Raw genomic sequence first — 22374 nt, 5'->3', positions numbered from 1 at the left:
CGCCGCCGCTGCCGCCGCCGCTGCCGCCGCGCCCGGCCCAGCCCGGCCCAGCCCAGCCCCGGGTAAAGTTTCCCCGCGAGCACATGACTCGCAATGGCCGCGGCCGCCGCGCGCTGAGCCCCCGCCGCCCCCCGGCACCGGCTGGGCCGCCCCGCGCCGCCATGCAGCCGCCGCCCGGAGCCGCCCGGCCCTAGGGAACCGGCGGCGCCCCTCCGTGACCAGGTACCGAGCGGCCCCCCCCCCTTCCCCCGCCCCCCCTGCCCTCCGCCCCGGAGGCTCTGCCCCGCCCGCCGTGCCCCGGCTCGGCACCGGGCTGGGGCAGGGCGGGCGGGGCAGAGCTTCCCGTTCCCCCACCCGGGGATCCCGTTTTTGCAGCGGGGGAGGGGCGGGTTTGCACCGGGACCGTGCGTGTCTCTCCGCGGGGGGGGGCTGCGGGGGTCGCCGCCCGCCGCCGGGGCCCCTCGGGCTGGATTAGCGCGGTGGGTCCCCTCCAACCCCGGGAGTGGGGGTGTTGGGCCCCCCCGCGCTGCGATAGGGCGGTGGGTTCCCCCCCCCCCCTGCGGGGGGGTGCTGCCCCCCACTCCCCGGGGTTTGGGATTAAGGAGCCGCAGGGCTGGAGCGTTGGGTCTCCCCTCGCCTGGATTAGTGCTTTGGGTGCCCGGGAACAGGGTGCTGAGGACCTCCTCCCCCCTCAACCCTGGGTTAGGGTGGTGGGTGCCCCCAGAAGCCCCCCCCCCCGCATGAACACAGTTTTGGGACTGTTCCTCCCTAGACCGAGGTCCTGTCGTGTCCTTCCCCCCCCCCCCCCGGAGCGGGGTGCTGAGGGCACCTGCCCCCGGGAGTCGGGGTGCTGGGGACCTCTCCCTCCCCCCCCCGCCCCGGACCGGGGCAGCGGGGCCCCCCCCAGGGCTGGGTGTCGCAGCCCAATTTCCCCTCCCGGTGGTGTGTGTATTGGGGGGGGCGGGCTGGGTGCACCGTCGCTGCTTCCCCTTTCTGGGGGTCCGGCCGGGCGGCCTCTGCGTGGGATGCGCGGGGGGGCGGGGGGGCTGCGCCCCCCACCCCGGGGGTCGCCGCGCTGCTCCCCCCCCCCCCCGCCGCCGCCCCCTCGGCCCGGTCCCCCCAGCGTTACGCAAGTCGGGGGAGGGGGGGGCTCGGGAGCGACGCCCGGGCCGTTTCCTGGCCCGGCCCGGCCCGGCCCGGCCCGGGTGCTGGCGGAGGTAATCCTCCGAGGAGGAAGTAATCGCTCTCCCCGCGGGCGGCGGACGGGGCGCTGGCGCGGCTGCGCCGGGGGGGGCCCCGCGGCCCCTTCGCTGAGCCCTGGCGCGCTCCTCGCAGCAGTGACCCCGCGGCCGGGGGTGGGGGGGGGGCGGCGCGGCCCCGGCTGGGCTGTTTGCGGCGTCCCCGTGCCCCCCCCCCCCGCCGGCCTGTTGGGGGGAGGGGGGGGATCCCTCTCCTCCTCCTCCAAACCTCTGACCTTCGACCTCTTCCGGCCGTTCGGGGTTATCCCGTTCGGAGGGATCCCTGCGGGATGCCGGGGGGTCCCGGCGAGCCCCCGCTGGCGCCGGGCCACGGCGCTCGGCGGTGCGGCCGGAGCCCGCCCGCGGCCGCGCCGGGATTAGCGGGGGACGGCGCCGCGGCTTAGCGGCCCCGCGCTCCCGGGCCATATGTCCCCGGCGGGCTGCGCTCCCTGCCCTTGGGGGGTGACCTTGCCGGCGGCCCCGGGACGGGCCGGTGCCCGCCGGGCCGGCGCGGAGGTACCCGGCACCGGCCCGTTGGTCCGCTCCGCTCCGCTCCCCCGGACCCCGCTGGATGAGGCCGCTAAGCCGAGGGGCGACGGGACGGATCCGGAGGGGCGCGGGGCGCCGTGCTCGGCACCGCCGTGCCGGCCGGCGTGTCCCGAGGCACCGGCTTCCCAACCCCGGTGCGCCCGGCTTTGCCGCAGCCTGCCGGCTCCCGGCGCTTGGTCCCCGGGCCGGAGCCACGGCCGGGAAGAGCACGGAGGGAGCGCGGCCCCGCGCGCCCGCCTGCCCTCCGGCGCCGGTGTTTGCCGGCTCCGCGGCTCCTGCTCTATTTATAACCGGGAGGCTCCGTCGTTGCTGCGTGCCGCGCTCCGTCCGCCCCGGCGGGCCGGCACCCGCGGGGGAGCGAGGCCGGACGCCGGGGTGCCGCGGGGCTTTCGGGGCAGCGGCCGCGTGGGAGCCGGCGGGCCCCCACGGGTGGACGCGCCGTGGGGGGCAGGGGGGGCTGTTCCTGCGCCCTGCGGTGCCCGTGGGCCGGCGGGAAGGACGGGGCGGCCCGGGAGGCGGCAGCGGGGGGGCTGCGATCGTATCTGCGGTGACACATGTGCTGATTACAGAAAATGGGTTAATCTCTCCTGCGGCTGGAGGTGGCTTAGCCCGGTTGGGGGGGGGGGGCTCGTGGCTGGCCGGGGGGTGGGGGGCGGGGGGCAGCGCGTGCGCCTGGCTCGGCCGGCGCTGGGCCTGACCTCCAAACCGCTCCAGGCCCAGCGGCGTCTCCTGCAGAGCTCAGGCCCGGCCGGGGCGGGGGGGGGTGCAGCATCGGCACCCGCGTCTGCAGCCCCCGGTGTCCCCCGGAGCCGGCCAGCCACGTGCTTGCGTTGCGTGGGGTGTCCTGGCACCGGGGGGGGGGGGTGCACCTGGAGCCTGGGGGCTTCGCAGCGCCCCAGTTCGCCCGTGCCTGGTCCCAGCGCGGAGCTGGCCTGGCCTCCGTCCCGGCGCGTGGGAGAGGCCGCGCGGGCCGGGGGCACGGCGCCGTCGAACCCGGGCGCGCGAGGGCGTCGTGGCTGCGGGCGCCCCGCCGCGCGCCGTGTCCTGAGCGGCCCTTCGCCGCGGGCTGGCCGCGCAGCCAGCTGCACTTGTCTGCCGGCTGTCGCCGAGCCAGAAAGGGCTGTCTGGGGCCGCGCTGTTCCCGGCAAGCCGTTCCCAGGGCGGCCTGGCTGCTCCGAGCATCCAGAGCTAAAAACAACCCGGGGCTGTTGCGAGCAGCCGCCGTGTTGCAATCCGGCTGCTTCCCGGGAGCCGGCAGGCACTCGTGCCGGGGAAGGGCACCCTCGGGACTACAACTCCCAGCATGCTGCGGGCCGGCCGTACCCGCAGGGGGGCGCTGGGCAGCGCTGGTGCATGCTGGGACCTGTAGTTTCCTTGGGCTGGACCTCCTGGCTTGGCTTGGGGGCTGCGCTGTTGAGTTGGGGTCAAGTGGCTGGGAAGAGTGCACGGGTGCTGGGTGGGTGCTCCCCCCGCTGTGCCAAGTAGGCCGGGAGCCCGTGCCCACCATGCGGGCGTGGGGGTCCCCAGGCTGCAGTGGGGCCTCTTGCAATGGCAGGTAGGGTTGATCCCAGCAGTTGCTGGAGCCTTTTAGGATGCAACCCTGCACCAGCTGCCTCTTCCCACTGCTCTGGAGGGAGTTGGGAGCCCGGTACCCAGACTGGAGCCGTGCCGGTCCTGCCAGGCTGGAGCGGCGCCCGTGGCGCTGCCGGCGGCCGCTGCGGCGTGGCGGGGGCCGGGGCGGGGGCCGGGGCACCTGTTGCCGGAGAAGAATGGCGCGTCTGGTGGCGGGTGTAGGAGGTGTAACCGGAGCGGCGCGTTCCTGGCGGTAACCGGAGCCGGGGCAGGCTGAGCCGCGACAGGTGGAATTTCATTTTGCAGCTCCGGCCCCGGCAGCAGCACATCGGGGGTGCCGGGGGGGGGGGGGGCAGGCTGTGGGGGCTGGTGGCAGCTCCTCGGGGTGCTCGTCCGTGCCACGGCGGGGCTGGGGGAGCAGGGCGGCGCGCGGCGTGCCGTGGGGCGGGCGAGGGACCGCGGTGCTCGGGGCCGGCGCGGAGCAGGGCATCGTCCCGTTGGGCAGCGCAGGGCTCGCAGCCAGCACCGGGGCCCTCCCGGCTCGCCTGCCTGCCCGGCGCCTGGTGGGGGGAGTTGGGCCGGGGGGTGCTGCCCGGTGCCTCTCCAGCCAGGGTGGCTTTACGCCCCGCCGGGGCTGGGGCAGCCCCGGCTCCGGCACCCGCTGCCCGCACTGCGGCGCGCGCCGCCGGCTCGGGCCCAGCAACATCCGCCCGCCCGGGGCGTGATTCACGCCTGCCCCGGGGACGTGAGAAACGTGACGGTGACTCAGGGGCCGGGATGCCGCGGGGACGCGGGGCGGGGGTCCCGCCGGGGCGCCGCGCTCCGCCCCGCGCGGCCGCCGGGGCCCTCGGCCTCGCGTGCGCGATGCCGCCTCGGCCTCTTTGCTGACAGCAGCGAGGAAACCGCAGGCTGCGACCGCACGGCGGATCCGCGGGCGCTTCCTGCCCTGCCCTTGGGGGAGGCGGCGAGAGAGACCGGAGCCGGCAGCCCCCGGCCGCGGGGCACCGGCACCCCCGGCGCGCGGGGCCGCCCCGTGCCCGGCCCGGCGGGGCCGCGAGGGGGAGCGGGGCCGGGGCAGCCCCGGCTCGGGAGCGGGGCGACGGGGGGCCGGAGCCGAAGCGAAACCCTTCGGCCCGGGAATCGAGAGCGGCGAGGGGGAAGCTGCGGCCGGGAGCGCTGCGGTCGCAGGCATGACGGGAAGGGCTCGGTCACTGGGTTTGCCCGCGGCCCCGACAGGCACCGAGAGCGCGGCCCCGATTTGCTGTCGGCCCGGTGGCCCCCCGGGGCGCTGCCGCGGCAGGATTCGGGGTGGGGGGGCAGGGGGATTTGGGGTGCTTCCGCGGCCCTCGCGCTGGGCACGGCCGCTGGAGACGCGGCCCGCGGTGCTTCGCCCCGGTGCAGGCGTGGGCAGCGGGGGGCTCGAGGGCTGGGGGACCCGGCGACGTGCCCTGCCCTGCCCCGCTGCCGCCGGACCCTGGGAACGGGAACTGTCTGTCCGCGCGTCCGTCCGTCCGCTCCCTGGGGCCGCCCCCGGCCTGGTCGGGAGGTTGCTCGTGGCTGGGATTTGGCCCGAGCTCCGTGGCCTTGTTTTCTGCGGGGCTGGAACGAGGCTCTGGATTCCAGGAAGTACCGATTCCCGGCCAGCTCCTGCCGGGGAACTGGAGGAAAAGGCGCCTGCCCGGCCGGGCTGGGGAGGGCCAGGGGGCTCCTCGCCGCCCGCCTCTGCGGCCCATCCCCACCTTCCCGCTGCCGCCCCCGGGCTCCCCTGGAGCCAGGGTGCTCCGGGGTTCAGCTCCGAGCGCGGGGAGCGGAGCCGGGTGGTCCGGGGGGTCTTACCCAGCCTCTTCCCTCGTGTTTAGGAGCAGCGGTGAGCTGCAGAGTGGGGGGCCCCCTCCCCGGCCCAGCGGGCCGGTGGGAGGCGACGGCGCAGGGCCTCGTGGCCAGCGCCGCGCTGCTGCAGGGCTGTGGCTGGCCGGGGAGGCCCTGGGGACGCCGTGGGGGGGACGCTGCCGCTTTTGGGGTGCAGCCCAGCCAGGCCAGGGCCGTGCTGGGGGGCTGGCCCTTGTGGGAAGCTAAGCAGGCTCTGCCTGGGCCGGGGTGGCGGATGGGGACCCTCACTGGGGTCGTAGAGGTGGGGGACGCTGGAGCAGGGCCGTGTCCGGTCCCTGGGAGCCCCCTTGGCTCCCTGTGGCCGGGGCTCATCCGTCCCCTCTGGGTTGGGGGCTTGTGGCCGTCCCTGGCAGGCCATGCTGGCGTTGTTCTCTCCCAGGCCCACGGTGTGCTTGGGGGGGGGGGGCGTGAGCAGGGTTGAGTAATTGGGCCCCGACGGAGCCTGGCACCGTGCCTGGCAAGCACTTGGCCCGGCAAACATAAACAGTTCTTCCCGCGCCGCCCTCCCCTCCGCTCCCCCCGGCCGCCGCGGCTTGGGACCACATCCCGGCTCCCGGGGGGGCGGCAGACCCCATACTGGGCAGACCCGGGGGGGGGGGGGGGGGGAGGGCGGGGGGACACAGCGCACAGGACCCGGGGCTGCTGCGCAACGGCACGGCCCCGCGCCAAGGCCGGCTGCACCGGGCCGCGCCGGCTCGGCCCCGTGCCCGGGCAGCGGCGCTGGTCCGGCCGCCGGCACGGTGCCCCCGGGGACGGCGCCCGCGGGATGGGATATCCCGCGCCGGGCAGGGTGACCCGCGCCAGGCTGCGGAGGGGCCCCGGGGCGCGGGCGCAGCGCCGTGCACCCTGCCGCCGGCGGGCGCGCGGCGGCCGGCAGCACCCCGTCGTCGGGGGGCCGCGGCCCCGGGGAGGGGGCGGCGAGGGGCAGGCAGGGCCGTGCCCGTCCCGGCCCCTCCCCAGCGCCTCGCCGGGCGGCCCTGCCTTGTTCCTCTGGATCCTTTTCCGCCTCCGCGGGGCCGGGAGCCAGCGCTCTCGGCAAATAAACATCCCCCGCCGGGCCTCGCGCCAGCGCTTAAATAAACAGCCAGCCCGGGATTGTGAAAGCCCCGCGCCCCCCTCCCCGCCGCCGGCCCCCCGCCCGCCGCCCGGCTCGGCGCGGGGTCCCCGGGAGCCGCCGCGGCGCGGGGCGAGCCTGCGCCCGGCCCGGGGCTCTGCCCCACGGCGGGCTGAGCCCCCTCGCGCTCGGTGCACAGCCGCCATCCGTGGGTGGGGGGGGTGGGCTCCGCTCCGTGCATACCCCCCCTCCATCCCTACCCCTGGGGAAACTGAGGCAGGGAGGCGGTGGGGAAGGGGTGGGGGGCAGCCGGGCGCCCCAGCGCCGCCGCTAACGCCCCTCTCTGCTCCCTCCGCAGCCGTCGCCGGAGCCGCTGCCGCCTCCTCGGGCCCGGACGCGCCGCCGGCGGGCAGCGGTGAGGCCGTGGTGACCGCGCCGGGCTGGCCGCCGGCCCCATGCTCTGCGGGGCCGCGGGGCCCCGCGCGTGAGCCGCCCGCCCCGCCGCCGCCCGGCATGGCCAGCAACAGCAGCTCGTGCCCCACGCCCGGAGGGGGCCACCTCAACGGCTACCCCGTGCCCCACTACGCCTTCTTCTTCCCCCACATGATCGGGGGGCTCTCGCCGCCCAGCACCCTGGCCGGCATCCAGCACCAGCTGCCCGTCAGCGGATACAGCACGCCCTCGCCGGCCAGTGAGTACCGCCGCGCTGGGGGGGCCCGGGGGGGCCCGGGGCGCTGCACGGAGCCCTCCGCACCGGCTCCCGCCGCGCCGCTCCGGGCACGGGGCGTGCACCGCTCCGGGAGCGCCCCGGGGTGCCGCGCCGCGGGCATCCCCCCGCCGCGCCGCGCCGCCCGCGGGAGCTTTATAAATAGCCGCAATAACAGGAAACAAAAGGGCCGAAAGGATAAAGGAGGCTCCGGCGGCGGCGCGGAGGGTCCCGGCGCGGGGGCCGCGATAAGCGCGGTCGCGGCGTCTGCCCCGGATTCAATTTGCCCCTGACAGGCTCGTCCATCACGGGGGCCGGGGCAGGGCCGCGGCGGAGCAGCTGGGAGCCGCGCCGGAGGCGCCGGCACCCCGCTCCCGCCCGGCCGCCGCGTGCCGTCGGGGCGGGGGTCCGCTGCGGGTCGGGGCGCGCCGCCCCGGGGGGGCCGGCGCGGGCCCGGGCAGGGCCGGCCCGCGGCGCTGTCCCTCGCCCGCCGGAGCCGCCCCGGCGGCACCGGGACCCAGTGGGACCAGTTCAGCGACTGGGTGGCGGTGGGTGGGGCCCCTCCCCCGCGCTTGCTGGGTGTGGGGGTGGGGGTGCTGTTCCCGCCGCACGGCATTGTGGGAATGGGGGGATGCACTCACCCACCCCCCCCCGGCAATGGGGAAGGGGATGGGGGGCTCTGCCGGGGCGCCCTGGGGCCCGGACGCCCGGGCTCCCTGCTGGGCAGGGTGACACGTGCCTCAGTTTCCCCGGGCCTTTTTGCAGGGATGGGATTGGGGGGGGCACTTTCGGGATGCACCAGGATCTCGGGATGCCCCGGCGGACGCTGTCTGGGGGTCCGTGAGGTCCAGGCGATGCTGTTCCCGGGGGTGCGCCGGGATCCCCGGGGGTGGCCGCGTCTCGGGAATGCAGCGGTGTCCCGGGGTGCCGTGCCTGGGGATGCCCGGGGGTCTTGGCGGAGGCTCTTCCTGGGAGGCCACAGGATCCTGGGGATCTGTGGGATCCGGGGGGCCCCACTGGGGTCCCCCCACCCCACCCCGGCCAAGCCCTCGCCTTGGGCCTGGGAGCACCGTCCCCGCGCAAGGGAAGTGCCGCGGGGTCGGTGCCCGAGCTGGGCAGCCGGGAGGGAGCCCCCCGCCCCCCCGCCCTCGCCAGATGTGCTGCAGCTGCGCGGCCCCGGGGCCGAGCCCGCCCCATGCCCGGCATCGGGGCCGGGGGGGGGGGGCCGGTGCCTCCGTGAATATTTAAAGGCGTTTGGGCCGCGGGGGAGCAGCCGGTGCCGGATGCGGCCCCCCCGGGGCGCGGGGGAAACCGGATCGGCCGGATCGCTTCCCGCGGGCATGGTGGCCCTGCTGCGGGCTGGCCCCCGGGTGCCTGGCATGGCCGAGCCGGGCACCTCCTGGCCCGGGCAGTGCCCGGCCGGGGGGGCCCTGCGTGCCGGGCGGCGAGCGGCGAAGGGGAAGTGAGCGGAGCTGCCGGGAACGCCCTGGGCACCGCGGCCGGGGAGCCCCCGCCGGCGCGAGCGCTGCGGTTTCCCAGCGCAGGGTGGGGACGGACGCCCGGCCGGAGCCCCGGCCCCGGCGTTGGGCAAGGCTGAGTCACGGCATCCCCGTGCAGGCATGCGCCGGGCGCGGAGGGGCCCAGGCGTCCTGCTCCCCGGCCCTGCCCCCGCTGCGGGCAGGGAGACAGGCCTGGGGGCACGCTGGGGTGGGTGTGCGTGCCCCGCGTGCTCCCCGGGCTGGCGGTCACGAGTGTGTGCGAGTGCGCACGCCGACGCGGGGCTCGCTCTGTGCACATCGCAGCCTGTGCGGAGGTGTGTGCGCGCAGAGCTGCGTGCGTGCACACTGCAGGTGGTGCAGAGCTAGCTGCGTGTGCCTGCGTGTGCGTGCATGCACTGCCTTCGGTGCAGCGCTGGCTGCGTGCATGTTTGTGCTCAGTGCAGTGCTGGCTGCGTGTGTGTGCGTGCACGTGCGTGTGCTCAGTGCATCTGGTGCAGCGCTGGCTGCCTGCGTGCACGTGCGTGTTTGCGTGTGCTCGGTGCATTTGGTGCAGCGCTGGCTGTGTGCGTGCACATGCACGTGCTCAGTGCGTTCGGTGCAGCCCTGGCTGCCTGCGTGCACGTGCGTGTGCTCAGTGCGGTGCAGCGCTGGCTGCCTGCGTGCACGTGCGTGTTTGCGTGTGCTCAGTGCATGCAGTGCAGCGCTGGCTGCCTGCGTGCCTGTGCCTGCACGGCTGCACGTGTGTCTGTGCGCTGCGCCCGCCGCAGAGCGGGCTGTGCGTGTCCGTGCCGGCGCGCGTGCATGCGTGTCTCTGCGTGCACACGGCGCTGCCGTGACCCTGCCTCCCACGGCGGGGCCTGGCCAGCCCCGGGGGGCCGCAGCCCCCTCCCAGCCCCATGGGCCCCCTCCCAGCTCCCCGGGCCCCGGCAGCGCGGCGCCCCCCCCCCCCCCCCCCGCCCCCGGGGCTCCCCGCGGGGCTGTGGCGGCGGCGGGGGGCTCTCGCGGCCCCCCCACGCCACGGGGGGCCCCGGGGCCGGCCCGGCCCGTCACTTGACCCGCCAGCTCCGGTTTCCTCTGCGCCGCCGCTCCCCCGCGGCACCCCCTAATTAATTAATTTTTAAAAATTAATGAGAGCAAGCGCGCGGCGGGCAGGCGGGGGCCGGGCGCGGGGGGCGGCCCTGCGGCGGGGCGTGCAGCGCCGGGCACCGCCGCGCACCCGCGGGGCAAGCCCGTCCGGCGGGGGGTTTGCTCCCGCGGGCCGGCCGGCTTTGGGGAGAGCCGGGAATTCGCCGCGCTCCGAAGCGGCTGGAGGGGATAACCGGGCCCTTTGGGGGGGGGGGGGGGGGGCTCTGATTTTTCTTTCTTTTCTCCGAAATCCGCGGGGCCGTGTGCCCGGCCGTGCGCCCGCGCGCCGTGCCGTGCCGCGCCGCGCCGCGCCGTGCCGTGCCGTGCCGCGCCGCCGGCCGCGTCCCCCTCCGTCGCAGCCGCATTCCTTCCAGCGCTGGTAAATGAGTCAAAGCAGACGTTTGTCATGTTCGCTGCAGGAAGTTGGAGGAGCGCTGGGCTTTTGTTCGGAAACCTGCTGGCTAAGCAGAGCCTTTGACTTTCTATTATTATTTAAACAGGCGCTGCTGATCTCTCTCTCTTGCACAGACACACACATGCCTCCAGGCTTTTCTCTTATTCTCTCTTTTTTCCCCCCTTCCCCTTTCCCCCTCTCTGGGTCGGAGGGGAGGGCAGGGTTTAAATAAAAGCCGATCAGCGCTAGCTGTTCGCTTTGGGGCCGGGGCAGGGGAGCGCCGCTCGCGTGGGCGTGCGCGGCCCCGGCGGCCCCCCGCGCGCTGCCACGCACGCAGGCCCGCGGCGGGGTGCGCGCGCGCATGCACGACTGTGTGCATGCATGTGTGTGCAAGCATGCACGCTCAGTGCAGCCGGGGGCGGGGGCGCAGGGCTGTCCTCGGCGAGCGTGCACGTGCGGCGACACGCTTGCACGCATGCATGCACACGCTTCTGCTCCTGCACCGTCCCTGCTCTCAGCGTGGGGCCCGGCGGAGCGGGCGGGGGGGGGGGGGCGCGTCTGCGGGGCTGCGGCGCCGTGCACGCGCGTGTGCCCCTCCTGCCCCCCGTGCGCGGCCGAGCCTCGAGCCTGGTTTCTGTCACTGGCATCGCTACGTGACGCCTGTCAGCACCCGCCGGCGCTAAGCCCCGTCCGCGCTGAGCGCGCGCGGGGCGCGGGGCCTGCTGCGGTCCCTGCGTCGGCGGGGCGGGAGGGCGCCGGAGCCCCGGCAGCCCCCGCCCCACGTTTCGGGCCCGGGGGCTGTGGAAGCGCCCTCGCGGGCGGCTGCGACCGCGCGGTGCCCAGGGCAATCGGCGTAGGGCTCGGCCGTGCCAGCGCTCCCGGCAGGGCTGGTGCAGCAGGAGTGCGGGGCGGAGGTGCAGCCTGTGTGCGTGCATGCGTGTGCAGGGCGAGCAGGCAGCAGGGACACGCGCATGCACACGTACCGCCGTTGCAGCAGGGCTGCACACGTGTGCGTGCAGCAGGCACATGGACACACACACGCACGTGCAGCAGGGATCTGCTCCAGCGGAGGCACCCGTGTGCCGTGGGTGCACATCAACTGCACCAGCGGGCGGTGGGGACACGTCGCACACGCACGCACTTGTGTGCAGCGACAGCGTGTGTGTGCATGTACATGTGCAACCCCCTGCGCACTGTGGGGACATGCACACAGGCATGCACATGCAACCTTGCACCCGTATGCAGCGGGAACATGCACCCGTGCGTGCACGCGCACGTACGTCGGTGTGCGCGCACACGCGCGCAGCCAGGCGCGGCGGGGGGCGGCGGGGGTCAGGGTGAGGTGAGCCCTTCCCACCGGGGTCACCCGCAGTTCACCCGCATCCCATTAGGCAAATGAGCCGCGGCCCGGCCCGGCCCGGCCCGGCCCGGCCCGGCGGCTCCCGGCTGCGGGAAGCACCGTGCCGAGCTGCGCTCTCCCTGCGCCCCCGCCCCGCGCGCGCCCTGCTTGCGCCTGCGCGCCCCCCCCCTGCGCGCCTTGGCTGCGCCTGCGCGCTCCGGGACCCCCTGCGCGCCCCGCTTGCGCCTGCGCGCCCCGGGTCCCTCTGCGCGCCCCGGGTCCCCCCTTGCGCCCCCCGGTTGCGCCTGCGCGCCCCGAACCCCTCTGCGCGCCCCGAACTCCCCCGCTGCGCGCCGCCGGGGCGGGGGGGGGGGGAGGAGGAGGAGGAGGAGGAGGAGGAGGAAGGGGCGGCCCCGCGGCGCGGCGCGGAGCGGGTTAAGGCTGCTGGGAGGCGGCTCGCGTCGGGCGGGACCGGGGAGCCGAGGCGCCGCGCTGCAGAGCCGGTGGGGCTGCGCCTTCCTCCTCCTCCTCCTCCTCCCCTTCCTCCTCCTGCGCGCGGGGCGCAGCAGCGCGGAGCCGCAGCCGCCCCCCCCGCGGCGGGGCCATGGCAGCGCGGCGCGGGGGGGGGCGCTGAGCGGGCGCGGCGCGGCGCCCCCGGCATGCGGGAGGCGGGGGCGGGGGCCGCGGCGCCCCCCCGGCCCTTCCTCGCCATGGAGCGCGCCGCGCCGCGCCGGGCCCCCCCCGCGCCCGCGCCCGCCCGCGCCCCGCGCTGGAGCAGCGCCGCCCGCTGTAGGTACCGCGGCCCCCCCGCCCCCCCGGGCGGCTCGGTGCGGGCGGCGTTAGGCGGCGGCGCGGCTGGGGGGAGCCCCCGGGAAGCGCTGCCCGGAGCCGGCGGGGCTGGGCGCTGCGCTCGGTGCGGCACGGCGGGCTGAGCACGGGGGGCTGAGCTGGGGGCTGGGGGCTGGGCACCGGGCTGGGGGCTGGGCACTGGGTGCACTGGGGGCCGGGCACTGGGTGCTGGGCACTGGGGGCTGAGCGCTGGGTGCAGAGTCCCGGGTGTTGAGCTGGACACTGGGTGCTGAGCTCTGCACTGGGGGCTGGGCACTGGTCTGGGTGCTGTGCACTGGGGGCTGTGCACTGGTCTGGGTGCTGAGCACTGGGTGCAGAATCCTGGGTGCTGGGCTGGGCACTGGGGGCTGGGCACTGGTCTGGGTGCTGGGCACTGGGTGCTGAGCACTGGGTGCTGTGCAGGGCACTGGGGGCTGTGCACTGGTGTGGGTGCTGTGCACTGGGTGCAGAGTCCTGGGTGCTGGGCTGTGCACTGGGTGCTGTGCACTGGTGTGGGTGCTGTGCACTGGGTGCAGAGTCCTGGGTGCTGGCCTATGGACTGGTCTGGGTGCTGTGCACTGGTGTGGGTGCTGTGCACTGGGTACAGAGTCCTAGGTGCTGGGCTGTGCACTGGGTGCTGTGCACTGGTGTGGGTGCTGTGCACTGAGTGCAGAGTCCTAGGTGCTGGGCTGTGCACTGGGTGCTGTGCACTGGTGTGGGTGCTGTGCACTGGGTACAGAGTCCTAGGTGCTGGGCTGTGCACTGGGTGCTGTGCACTGGTGTGGGTGCTGTGCACTGGGTACAGAGTCCTGGGTGCTGGGCTGTGCACTGGGTGCTGTGCACTGGTATGGGTGCTGTGCAGTGGGTGCAGAGCACTGGGTACTGGCCTATGGACTGGTGTGGGTGCTGTGCACTGGGTGCAGAGTCCTAGGTGCTGGGCTGTGCACTGGGTGCAAAGTGCTGGGTGCTGCACACCGCTCTGGGTGCCGTGCGCTGGGTGCAGAGCACTGGGTGCTGGGCTCAGCACCGGTTTGGATGCTGGGCAGCACGCGGGGCCCTGGGCGCCGGCGGGGGGGGGGGGGGGGCGCCTGGCCAGCCGCCCCCCGGCCCCGGGGGCGCCGCAGCTCCCTCCTCCCCGGGGGGGGGGCAGGGGGGCCCTGGCTGCCGCCCCCCGCCCCGGCGCGGGGGTTCCCGCTGGCAGGTGCCCCGGGGGCAGCGCGGCGCCTCGCCGGACTTCGCCCCTCGCGGGCGCCCGGGCGGTGCCGGCGGCGGCGGCCTCGGCCCCGCGCGACCTCCCGGCGCTCGTGGGCAGCGGCTCCCGGAGCCGCGGCGCGGCCGCAGGGTCGCGGTGACCGCGCACCGCCGGCCGCCCTTGCGCACGGCCGGGAGCGGGCAAAGGTGCCGGGAGGTGCGCGGGGGCCGCGGCGCCGCTGCCGCCCCGGAGCCCTTTGCACGGGGAAGCCGAGGCGGGAGGGAGGCGCGGGGCGGGCGGCGGGGAGGCCCGGGCGGGAGCCGGGACGCCTGGGCCCGTCCCCGGCCGCCGGGGTGCCCGCGCTGCGGCCCCGGGGCCGTTCCCACGCCGGGGCGGGGGGCGTCTGGGGCGGCTCCGGCTGGATTTCCTGCGGCTCCGGCAGGAAGCGGGGCCGGGCGGCGGGCGGGAGGAGGGCTCCGCGGCGCGCAGGCAGCCGCGCTCGCCCGGGGATGCGCCGCCGCCGCCGCCGCGCAGCATCTGGTTTGCAGCTGGGCTTGGCTTCCTCCCGCGCCGGCGCTGGGGAGGGGGGAGCCGGACGCCTGGGCCCTCTCCTGGTGCGGGGAGGGGGGTGGGGGAGAGGAGGAAGGGTTTGGGGGAGGGGCTGGGTGCCCGGATGCCTGGGCCCCCCCCCCCTTTCCTTGGTGCGGGAGCAGGGCAGGTCCGGCACCAATCCTGCGCCGGCTGCTCCCTCTGCACTGGCGGGGCCGCGAGGGGTGCCCAGACCCGACGCCACCGCGAGGGGCACCCCCTGCTCGCGGGGGCGCGGGGATTCCCGCGGCGGCGAGCGGTGCCGGGCGCGGGGACGCCGGCGGGGCGCCCGCCTCTCCCCCCCGCACGCGCGGCGCATCGGAGCCTTGTCAGGTCCGCGTCCTGCGAGCGCCGCTCGCCGCGAGGAAGTTCTTAAATTATATAAAAGAGGCGATAAATTATAGACGACGTTCGCTCAGTCGCCTTAACGGCTCCGCTCCCTCGAGTGGAAGCGCTGATTTATTCGGCGGCCGGCACCGGCGCCCCCGCACCGCGCAGCCCCTGGCGCAGCCGGGACGGGCTGCGGTGCCGGCGCTGCCCCGTCCTGGTGCCGGGGTGCAACGGGGCGGGTGCCCGGGCCGCGCGCCCTCCCCAGCCCCGGCGCCCCGGGGTGCCCGCGGCGGCCCCCGCGCCGGCGCCCGAACACAGCGGCCGTTGTGGCGCCGGCGCCTCCGCTTTTGTGCCGGGAGGGCAGTCGGGGGCTCCGGCTTTGGCGGGGGGTGGGGGGTAAAGCTCTGGCCGCCTCGTCCCCTCCCGGTGACGCTGCCGCGACGGGGTGGGGGGGCCCAGGCGTCCGGGCTCCCTGCCCCCGCCTCTCTCCACTGCGCGAGGCCCCTCTCGCTGCCAGGGAGGGGGCCCAGGCGTCCTGGCGCACGGCCCTGCTCGCTCCGGCCCCCGCGGACCTCGCTGCCTCCTTCCCCCCCCCCACCCCCCCCCGGCCTGGCGCTGGGGGAGCGGGCCCAGGCGTCCTGGCTTCCCCCGCACCCCCGAGCCTTTAACTCCCTCGACCCCAGGCCGGGCGAGGGCCCAGGCGTCCGGGCTGCAGCCCCCTCCCTCCCTCCCTCCCTCCTGCTTGGCTGCAGCCTTAATCCGTCACGAGGGGCGGCCGGGGCGGCTCGGCAGCGCCGGGGCGCCTTCCCCTCTCCTTGGGCCCCTTCCTGCAACGAGCTGCGCCCGGCCTCAGCCCGGTGCAGGGGGCTCCGGCCGGCGCGGCGCCGGCTCTCCCTGCGCGCTCACCGGGATGCGGTGGGCACCGGCGTCGTGCCGGGGGCGCAGCGGGGCTGGGGACGCTCCGCAGGCGCCGGTGCTTCCCCTGCCCTCGATTTGGGCGCACGCGGGCCGGCACGTGCGAGCGAGCATGCCGCGCCGGGCCACCCCCCGCGCAGGGGCCGTGCCGTGCCATGCCGGCCGGCGGGCGCCGTCGGAGGCGCGCGGGGGGCTCCTGGGACGCGCACTCCGTTTTTCCCTTTTTCTGTCCGACTGAATTCCGCGTTTTCTCGGCGTGGCCTGGAAATGTCAAGTTGCATCTTTGCAGCTCGCGTCCTCTCCCCGCCGGCCCCGGGGCGGCCTGTCCCGCGCGGGCCGGGGGCTGGGGGCGATGCCGCCTCAGCCCCCTCTCCGCTGCCGCCCCGCAGCCGTCGAGACGCAGAGCACCAGCTCGGAGGAGATCGTGCCCAGCCCGCCCTCGCCGCCGCCGCTGCCGCGCATCTACAAGCCCTGCTTCGTGTGCCAGGACAAGTCCTCGGGCTACCACTATGGGGTGAGCGCCTGCGAGGGCTGCAAGGTGAGCGCCGCCGCCGTCCCCGTCCCCGTCCCCGTCCCGCTGCATGTGGGCTCCAGCCTGCCGTGGTCCTCATGTCACCATGGTCCTCGTGTCACCATGGTCCCCATCCCACCATGGTTCTCGTGTCACCGTGGTCCCCATGCCACCGTGGTTCCCATCCTACCACGGTCCTTGTGCCACCGTAGTTTCCATCCCACCCTGGTCTCCAACCCACTGTGGTCCCTATCCCACCACAGTCCCCGTCCCGCTGTGGTCCCCATCCCATGACAGTCCCCATGCCACAGCAGTCCTGCCCCTCTGCCACCGTAGTCTCCATCCTCTACGTTCCTCATGCCACTGTGGTCCCCATCCCGCCGTGGTCCCCTGTGCCACCATGGTCCCCATGTCATGGTGGTCCCCATCCCACTGTGGTCCCACTGAGCCAGCCCGGCACCTCCGGGGGGTCCTGGCCGCTGACGGTGCCCGTGCCGGTGTCCCCCCCAGGGCTTCTTCCGCCGCAGCATCCAGAAGAACATGGTCTACACGTGCCACCGGGACAAGAACTGCATCATCAACAAGGTGACGCGCAACCGCTGCCAGTACTGCCGGCTCCAGAAGTGCTTCGAAGTCGGCATGTCCAAGGAGTGTGAGTGCGCTGGGGACAGAGACGGGGATGGGGGGTGGAACGGGGGGGGGGGAGGCGAGCCGGGCGCCCGGGAGCACCCGGCGCTTCCTGCCGCCGTTGCCGTGGCAACGCGTGATGGATGATGTCAGAGATAAATGACGCTGACGGAGGCCTCCGGGTGTCTGGTGCCAGTTGTCATGGTGCCCGGCTGTAACCCCCCCCCCCCCGCGCCCCCTCTGCACGGCGGCATCGCCGGGGGCTGGATTAATAACCGGGGGGGGGGATAGGGGGGCACAGCTGTCTCACCCGGCCCCCGCCGCGCTCGCCCCCTCCCCCAGTGCGAGGGGGGGCCCAGGAGTCCGGCCCCATCTGTTTGCTCCTGCGGTGCCGCATCCCCGGGCTCCGGGATCGGGGTGGGAGGCTCCGGCTCCGGCTCTGTCTCGCCCCTGTGGCCGGGGGTCCCCACCGCGCCGGGGGGAGAGGGGGGGGGGGCCGTGCTGTGCCAGGGGATGCGGCCCCCCACCCCCCCACGCCGGGCGCTGACGCTGCCACCGCCGCAGCTGTCCGAAACGACCGCAACAAGAAGAAGAAGGACGTGCCCAAGCCCGAGTGCTCGGAGAGCTACATCATCACGCCCGAGGTGGAGGAGCTGGTGGAGAAGGTGCGCAAAGCCCACCAGGAGACCTTCCCTGCCCTCTGCCAGCTCGGCAAATACACTACGGTGAGTTGCGGCGCGGGCCGGGGGCCGGGGCCGGCGCCCCCCCGGCCGGCTCGCCGTCACCCCCCGCCGCGCTCCCGCAGAACAACAGCTCGGAGCAGCGGGTCTCCCTCGACATCGACCTCTGGGACAAGTTCAGCGAGTTGTCCACCAAGTGCATCATCAAGACGGTGGAGTTCGCCAAGCAGCTCCCCGGCTTCACCACGCTCACCATCGCCGACCAGATCACCCTCCTCAAAGCCGCCTGCCTCGACATCCTGGTGAGAGCGGGGCCGGCGGGCGCCGCGCGGCGGCGGGGTGGGGGTCCCGCGGCGCTGAGCCCCCCTCGCTCCCGCCCCCAGATCCTGCGGATCTGCACGCGCTACACCCCGGAGCAGGACACCATGACCTTCTCGGACGGGCTGACGCTGAACCGCACGCAGATGCACAACGCCGGCTTCGGGCCCCTCACCGACCTCGTCTTCGCCTTCGCCAACCAGCTGCTCCCGCTGGAGATGGACGACGCCGAGACGGGGCTGCTCAGTGCCATCTGCCTCATCTGCGGAGGTGGGTGCCCCGGCCCCCGGCCCGGAGGCTGCTTTGGGGAGACTCCGCAGGAACAAGCCGGCTCCCTCTGATCTTGTCCGTCTGTCCTGCTCCCAACCCCTGTCCCCGACCTGGAACGCCCCTCTGCGCCTTGCTGGGGGCAGCCGGCCTGGCCTGGCCTCCTCGGTCCCTGCGGGGAGGGGAGGGAGGGAGCGTGTCAGTGTGTCACCCCCTAACTGCTGCCCCCAGACCGCCAGGACCTGGAGCAGCCCGACAAGGTGGACAAGCTGCAGGAGCCGTTGCTGGAGGCACTGAAGATCTACGTGAGGAAGAGGAGGCCCAACAAGCCCCACATGTTCCCCAAGATGCTCATGAAGATCACAGATCTCCGCAGCATCAGCGCCAAGGGTGAGAGCTGGGGAGTGGGATGGCTGCACCCCCTGCCCCCCCCAAGAAGGGGAGATGTGGGGGGACCAGGGACACCATCCCTGGGGTGGGGCATCCTCGGGGACCGGGGACACCGTCCCCTGGGCAGAGCATCCTTGAGGACCAGGGACACCGTCCCCACGGCAGGGCATCTTTGAGGAACGGGGACTCCATCACCGTGGCAGGACATCTTGGGGACTGGGGACTCCATCCCTGGGGCAGGGCATCCTTGAGGACCAGGGACACTGTCCCCTGGGCAGGGCATCCTCGGGTACTGGGGACGCCATCTCCGGGGCAGAGCATCGTTGAGGAACGGGGACTCCATCCCCCAGCAGGGCATCCTTGGGGACCGGGGACGTCATCTTCTGGGCAGGGCATCCTTGAGGACCAGGGACACCGTCCCCGGGGCAGAGCATCCTTGAGGAACGGGGACTCCATCCCCGGGGCAGGGCATCCTCGGGGACCGGGGACACCGTCCCCCAGGCAGAGCATCCTTGGGGGCCAGGGGCGACTGGGGGGTGCCGGGGGCGGGGGGGTTCCCCGGCGCTGCTGACGCCGTCCCTCCCCGCAGGCGCCGAGCGGGTGATTACGCTGAAGATGGAGATCCCCGGCTCGATGCCGCCGCTCATCCAGGAAATGCTGGAGAACTCGGAGGGCATGGACACGCTGGGCGGGCAGCCGGGCGGCTCCCGCGTGGGCAGCCTGGCGCCGCCCCCGGGCAGCTGCAGCCCCAGCCTCTCGCCCAGCTCCAACCGCAGCAGCCCGGCCGCCCACTCGCCGTGACCCCCCCACCCCGCGCCGCCAGGACCCCGGCCGGGCCGCGGTGGGAAGGGGGGGGGACCCGGCCCCCCCCTCCCCTTGCTCCCCCCACCCCCGGCTCTGCAGCCCCCCCGCCCCGGGGGCGAGTGAAGTGCTTTGGTTGAGTTACATTTCAGCGGGGCCCCCGGCGCTCGGCCTGGCGCTGCTGCCGCGCTGCGGACGGCCACGGCCACGGCCACGGGAACGGCCACGGCCACGGGAACGGCCCCACCAGCACCAGCACAAAAACGGGACCGCGACCGCAGAGCCTCCCCCCGGCGCCCGTCCCGTCCGTCCGTCCGGCCCCGCGGGGAGCGCCCAGCCAGACCCCCCACGCCGAGGAAGCAGAGTCATTTAAAAGAGAAAGAAATCAAAGTATATATATATAAATATCTATAAATATCTATAAATACGTTTTAAAACCTTTGTAAAAGTTTGGAGGGGTTTTTAGGCCTGTGCAGGTGGAGGGGGCACGGTGGGCGCTGCCAGGGGTGGGGGGGAGGGGGGCACACGATTTATTATTATTAAATTTTTTTTTGTTGTTGAGATTTTAGTGGTTTTAGAGTCTCGGGGGCGCCGGACGGGCTCCCGCCGTGGCCCCCCCGGCCGGCGTGGGGCGGGGGCAGCGGGGCCGGCTGCGGGCGCCCGGCGGGGCGCAGGCTCCGGCCGGCACGGGGTGGGGGGACACGGGGACGGGGTGGGAAGGGGTGGGGAGGGGAACTGGCTCCAGAATAAAGTTTATTTATTCTAGCACCTGGCTCGTTCTTGCTGTGGGGGCACTGGGATTGGGGGGGGGGGGGGAATGTGGTTGGGGCTGCAGTCACCTCAGGACCCCCCCCCCCCCCCCAATCTGCCCTCCCTGGCTCCAGCTGCTCCCCAGCACCATCCCCCTCCTCCTCCTCCTCCAAAAACAGAACTCGGGGCTGGGGCAGAGCCTTTCGGGGTCCCCCAAGGCTGGGGCAGCTGAGCTCGCAGCACTGATGCTGCAGAGGCCTAACGCACTCGTGACACCCCAGCTCGGGGGGAGGGGGCTGGGGGGGGGGGGCAGCCCTGGGCGGTGCAGGGACGGGCCCTGTTTGGTTTCCTCTTTGTCCGTTGTTTTTTTCCAGCAGCTGCAGGGTGAGTCCCGCGCGCGGCCCACAACAGGAACCCCCGGGGGGGGGGGGGGGGCAGTGGGGCTGGGCGGGGGGCAGTGGGGCCAGATTGGGGGGGGGGGGGGGGGGGGGCACAGCAGGCACTGCAAAGCTGTGGCGGGGCAGGACGAGCTGCCGAGGCTGCTCCCGGTGCTGCATCCCCCAACACCCCCCCCCCCGCCCCCGGCCGGGCTAGACGGCGAGGACGCCCCGCGCCGGGGGGGCTCTCGGCGGGGGGCACCGGGCCGGCTCTGCTCGGCGGGAGCCCGCGGCGGCAGGAGCTGCTGCGGCAGCTCAGCCAGGCTGAGCAGCGCCGAGAGCAGCCCCACGGCGAAGCAGAAGCGGCTGAAGAGGGTCTTCTCGGTGGGCCGCGACACGAAGCAGTCGACGCGAAGACGTCGCTGCCCACCGTGGCCAGCACCAGGATGCGGAAGAGCAGCATCACCAGGAGCCAGAAGCGCCCGGCCGCGGGCGAGTGCTCCTGCACCGCGTCCAGCAGCGAGCTCAGGAAGCCCCACTCGCCCATGGTCCGGGCTGCGCCCTCGGAGCTGCCGGAGTCCCCCGGCCCCGCGCCCCGGGACGCGGTCCGGCCCCGGTACCTGCGCCCCGGCGCGGCTGGTCCGGCTCTCCGGCGCCTGGACGGGCGGGAGGACGGTCCGGGTCCGGGTGGGAGGACGGGCGCGCAGCCCCGCCTGGAGTCCTTTTAAAGCCACAGAGCGGCCCGACCCCGCCGCGGGGCGCCCGGAGGGCCGGGCTCCGCTCTGCCCCGCTCCGCCGGCCCCCCGGGGCCTCGGGGACAGCCGCCGCCGTCCCTCCTGCTCCCTGCCCCGGCTCGGGCCTCAGTTTCCCCTTGTAATGGAGGGGGGGGTTAGTGGTCACGGTGTTTCAGCCTCGGACACCCACCCTCCACGGGCGGCCGAGCAATTCCCACGGCAGCTGTCGTGGGCTCCAGCACGCTGCTGCCCCCCCATCAGCATCCCCAAAGCCACGGATCCCGGCGACCTCGTGATGGAGAAAATCCCGGTGTAGCCACGGGTGTGCGCGCTCACGCGTGCGTGTGCCCGCACACACAGAGCTCGCGCTATAACTATATAAATACATACACACACATACACGGACACAGCGTGCCCGGCGCAGCCCGTGCCGTGCCGCCGGCTCCGCGGGCCGCGCCAGCCGCGGCTCCGGCGCGCTTGCAGCACGGAGCGCCGTAAATAGCACAGCCCCGGCGGGGCCGCGCCGGAGACGCTCTCCAGAGCCCCGCAGTGGAAAATGTGACAGCGCTTTCCACGCTTGACCGGCTGCCAGGAAGCACCTCGGTGGCCCCGACAGCGCCGGGTGCCCCGCGAGCGGGCAGCGCCGCCGGGGAGGCTTTGCCACCCGCCACCCCCAGCCCCGGGACACCAGGCCGAGCCGGAGCCGAGCGCGGGAGCCGGCCGGGCGCGCGGGCCGTCGCTCCGGGCCCCGCGGATGCTCGAGCTGGGCTGCGGCGCGGTGGAGTCCCGCGCTCCCCCGCGCTGCGCGGGGAGCGGCCATCGGGGAAGTCGCCGCCGCCGCCGGGCCCTCTCCTCGGCTCTGCAGACACCAGTTTTGCACCCCGCCCTCCCCCCCTTTCTTTGCGGTTAATCAGACGTGTATTAAAGATAGCCCAGATGGGCATGACGCAGGACGTGCCAACCCCGCGCTTGGTCTCTGCCAGCCGCTAAGCCCAGGCCACGGCCCGCGCCAAGCTCTCCGCTCCCGGCCGCGCTAACGCGCTGCTCGTACCGCGGCCCCAATCATTTCATGACAATGCCAAGCTGCATCATTCCAGTGCAGGAAATAAACTAGGAAGTAATTAGTGTGTTTATACAATTGCAACTGCTATGAAAAACACAAGGCAATGACCCATTTAGACCACAGTCTTGGCAGCAGAGCATGGAAGCTGATGGCCTCTTCCTCCTGAGAAAAGCAGTTTCAAAGATTCAGCCTTAGCAAAGACAGCTACAGAGCCCTGCAGCTTCCACAAGTGAAAAACACAGGGAACAAACACATAATGATAGTCCCCTTTTAAGTGCAACCATCACTGTTATTGAACAAAACATGTGTAAAACCCTTTTATTATTTAAGTGTTAAAAGGACAGAAGCTCAGGACAACAGAACAAAAAAAACAAAAAAAACAAAAAAATATTTACATAGACAGCCAAGAAATAACAGTGCCATAGAAATGGCTCTATGAAAAGCAAAACATTTAATAGAGGCATACTCCAGTGAAGTACTTCTGAAGGGAAGATTTTCTTCTCTGCTTGCTGCTGAGGAACACAGGCACTGCAAGTCTTCCAGACACCTGTGACCACCAGCTTCTAGCTGTGACGCTGAACAGTCCAACTGCTTAACAGCACTGAGAAGTGACGAACAGACCTCACAGGAGACTGCA

The 22374-nt window shown here is 73.9% G+C and overlaps 1 protein-coding gene across 2 annotated transcripts; it reads left to right on the top strand.

Moving 5' to 3' along the window:
* The first annotated feature begins 9 nt into the window (after window positions 1-9).
* RARA (retinoic acid receptor alpha) lies at window positions 10-18915 on the top strand. Of its 2 annotated transcripts, XM_062595538.1 has the most exons (9): window positions 10-222; window positions 6662-6994; window positions 15609-15757; window positions 16241-16382; window positions 16922-17082; window positions 17163-17339; window positions 17421-17625; window positions 17854-18012; window positions 18602-18915. In XM_062595538.1, the coding sequence occupies exons 2-9, from the start codon at window positions 6817-6819 to the stop codon at window positions 18811-18813; spliced, it is 1383 nt and encodes a 460-aa protein (XP_062451522.1). In that variant the 5' UTR covers window positions 10-222; window positions 6662-6816; the 3' UTR covers window positions 18814-18915. The 2 variants fall into 2 exon arrangements, with proteins under 2 accessions (XP_062451522.1, XP_062451523.1); XM_062595539.1 differs by lacking the exons at window positions 10-222; window positions 6662-6994 and adding an exon at window positions 12102-12155.
* The last annotated feature ends 3459 nt before the right edge of the window (window positions 18916-22374 follow it).

Source organism: Rhea pennata, chromosome 26 (genome assembly GCF_028389875.1).
Source record: "Rhea pennata isolate bPtePen1 chromosome 26, bPtePen1.pri, whole genome shotgun sequence".
In the NCBI taxonomy this organism is placed as follows: domain Eukaryota; kingdom Metazoa; phylum Chordata; class Aves; order Rheiformes; family Rheidae; genus Rhea; species Rhea pennata.
The sequence above is the reverse complement of the archived record's forward strand: the minus strand, read 5'-3'. Positions and strand labels throughout refer to the sequence as shown.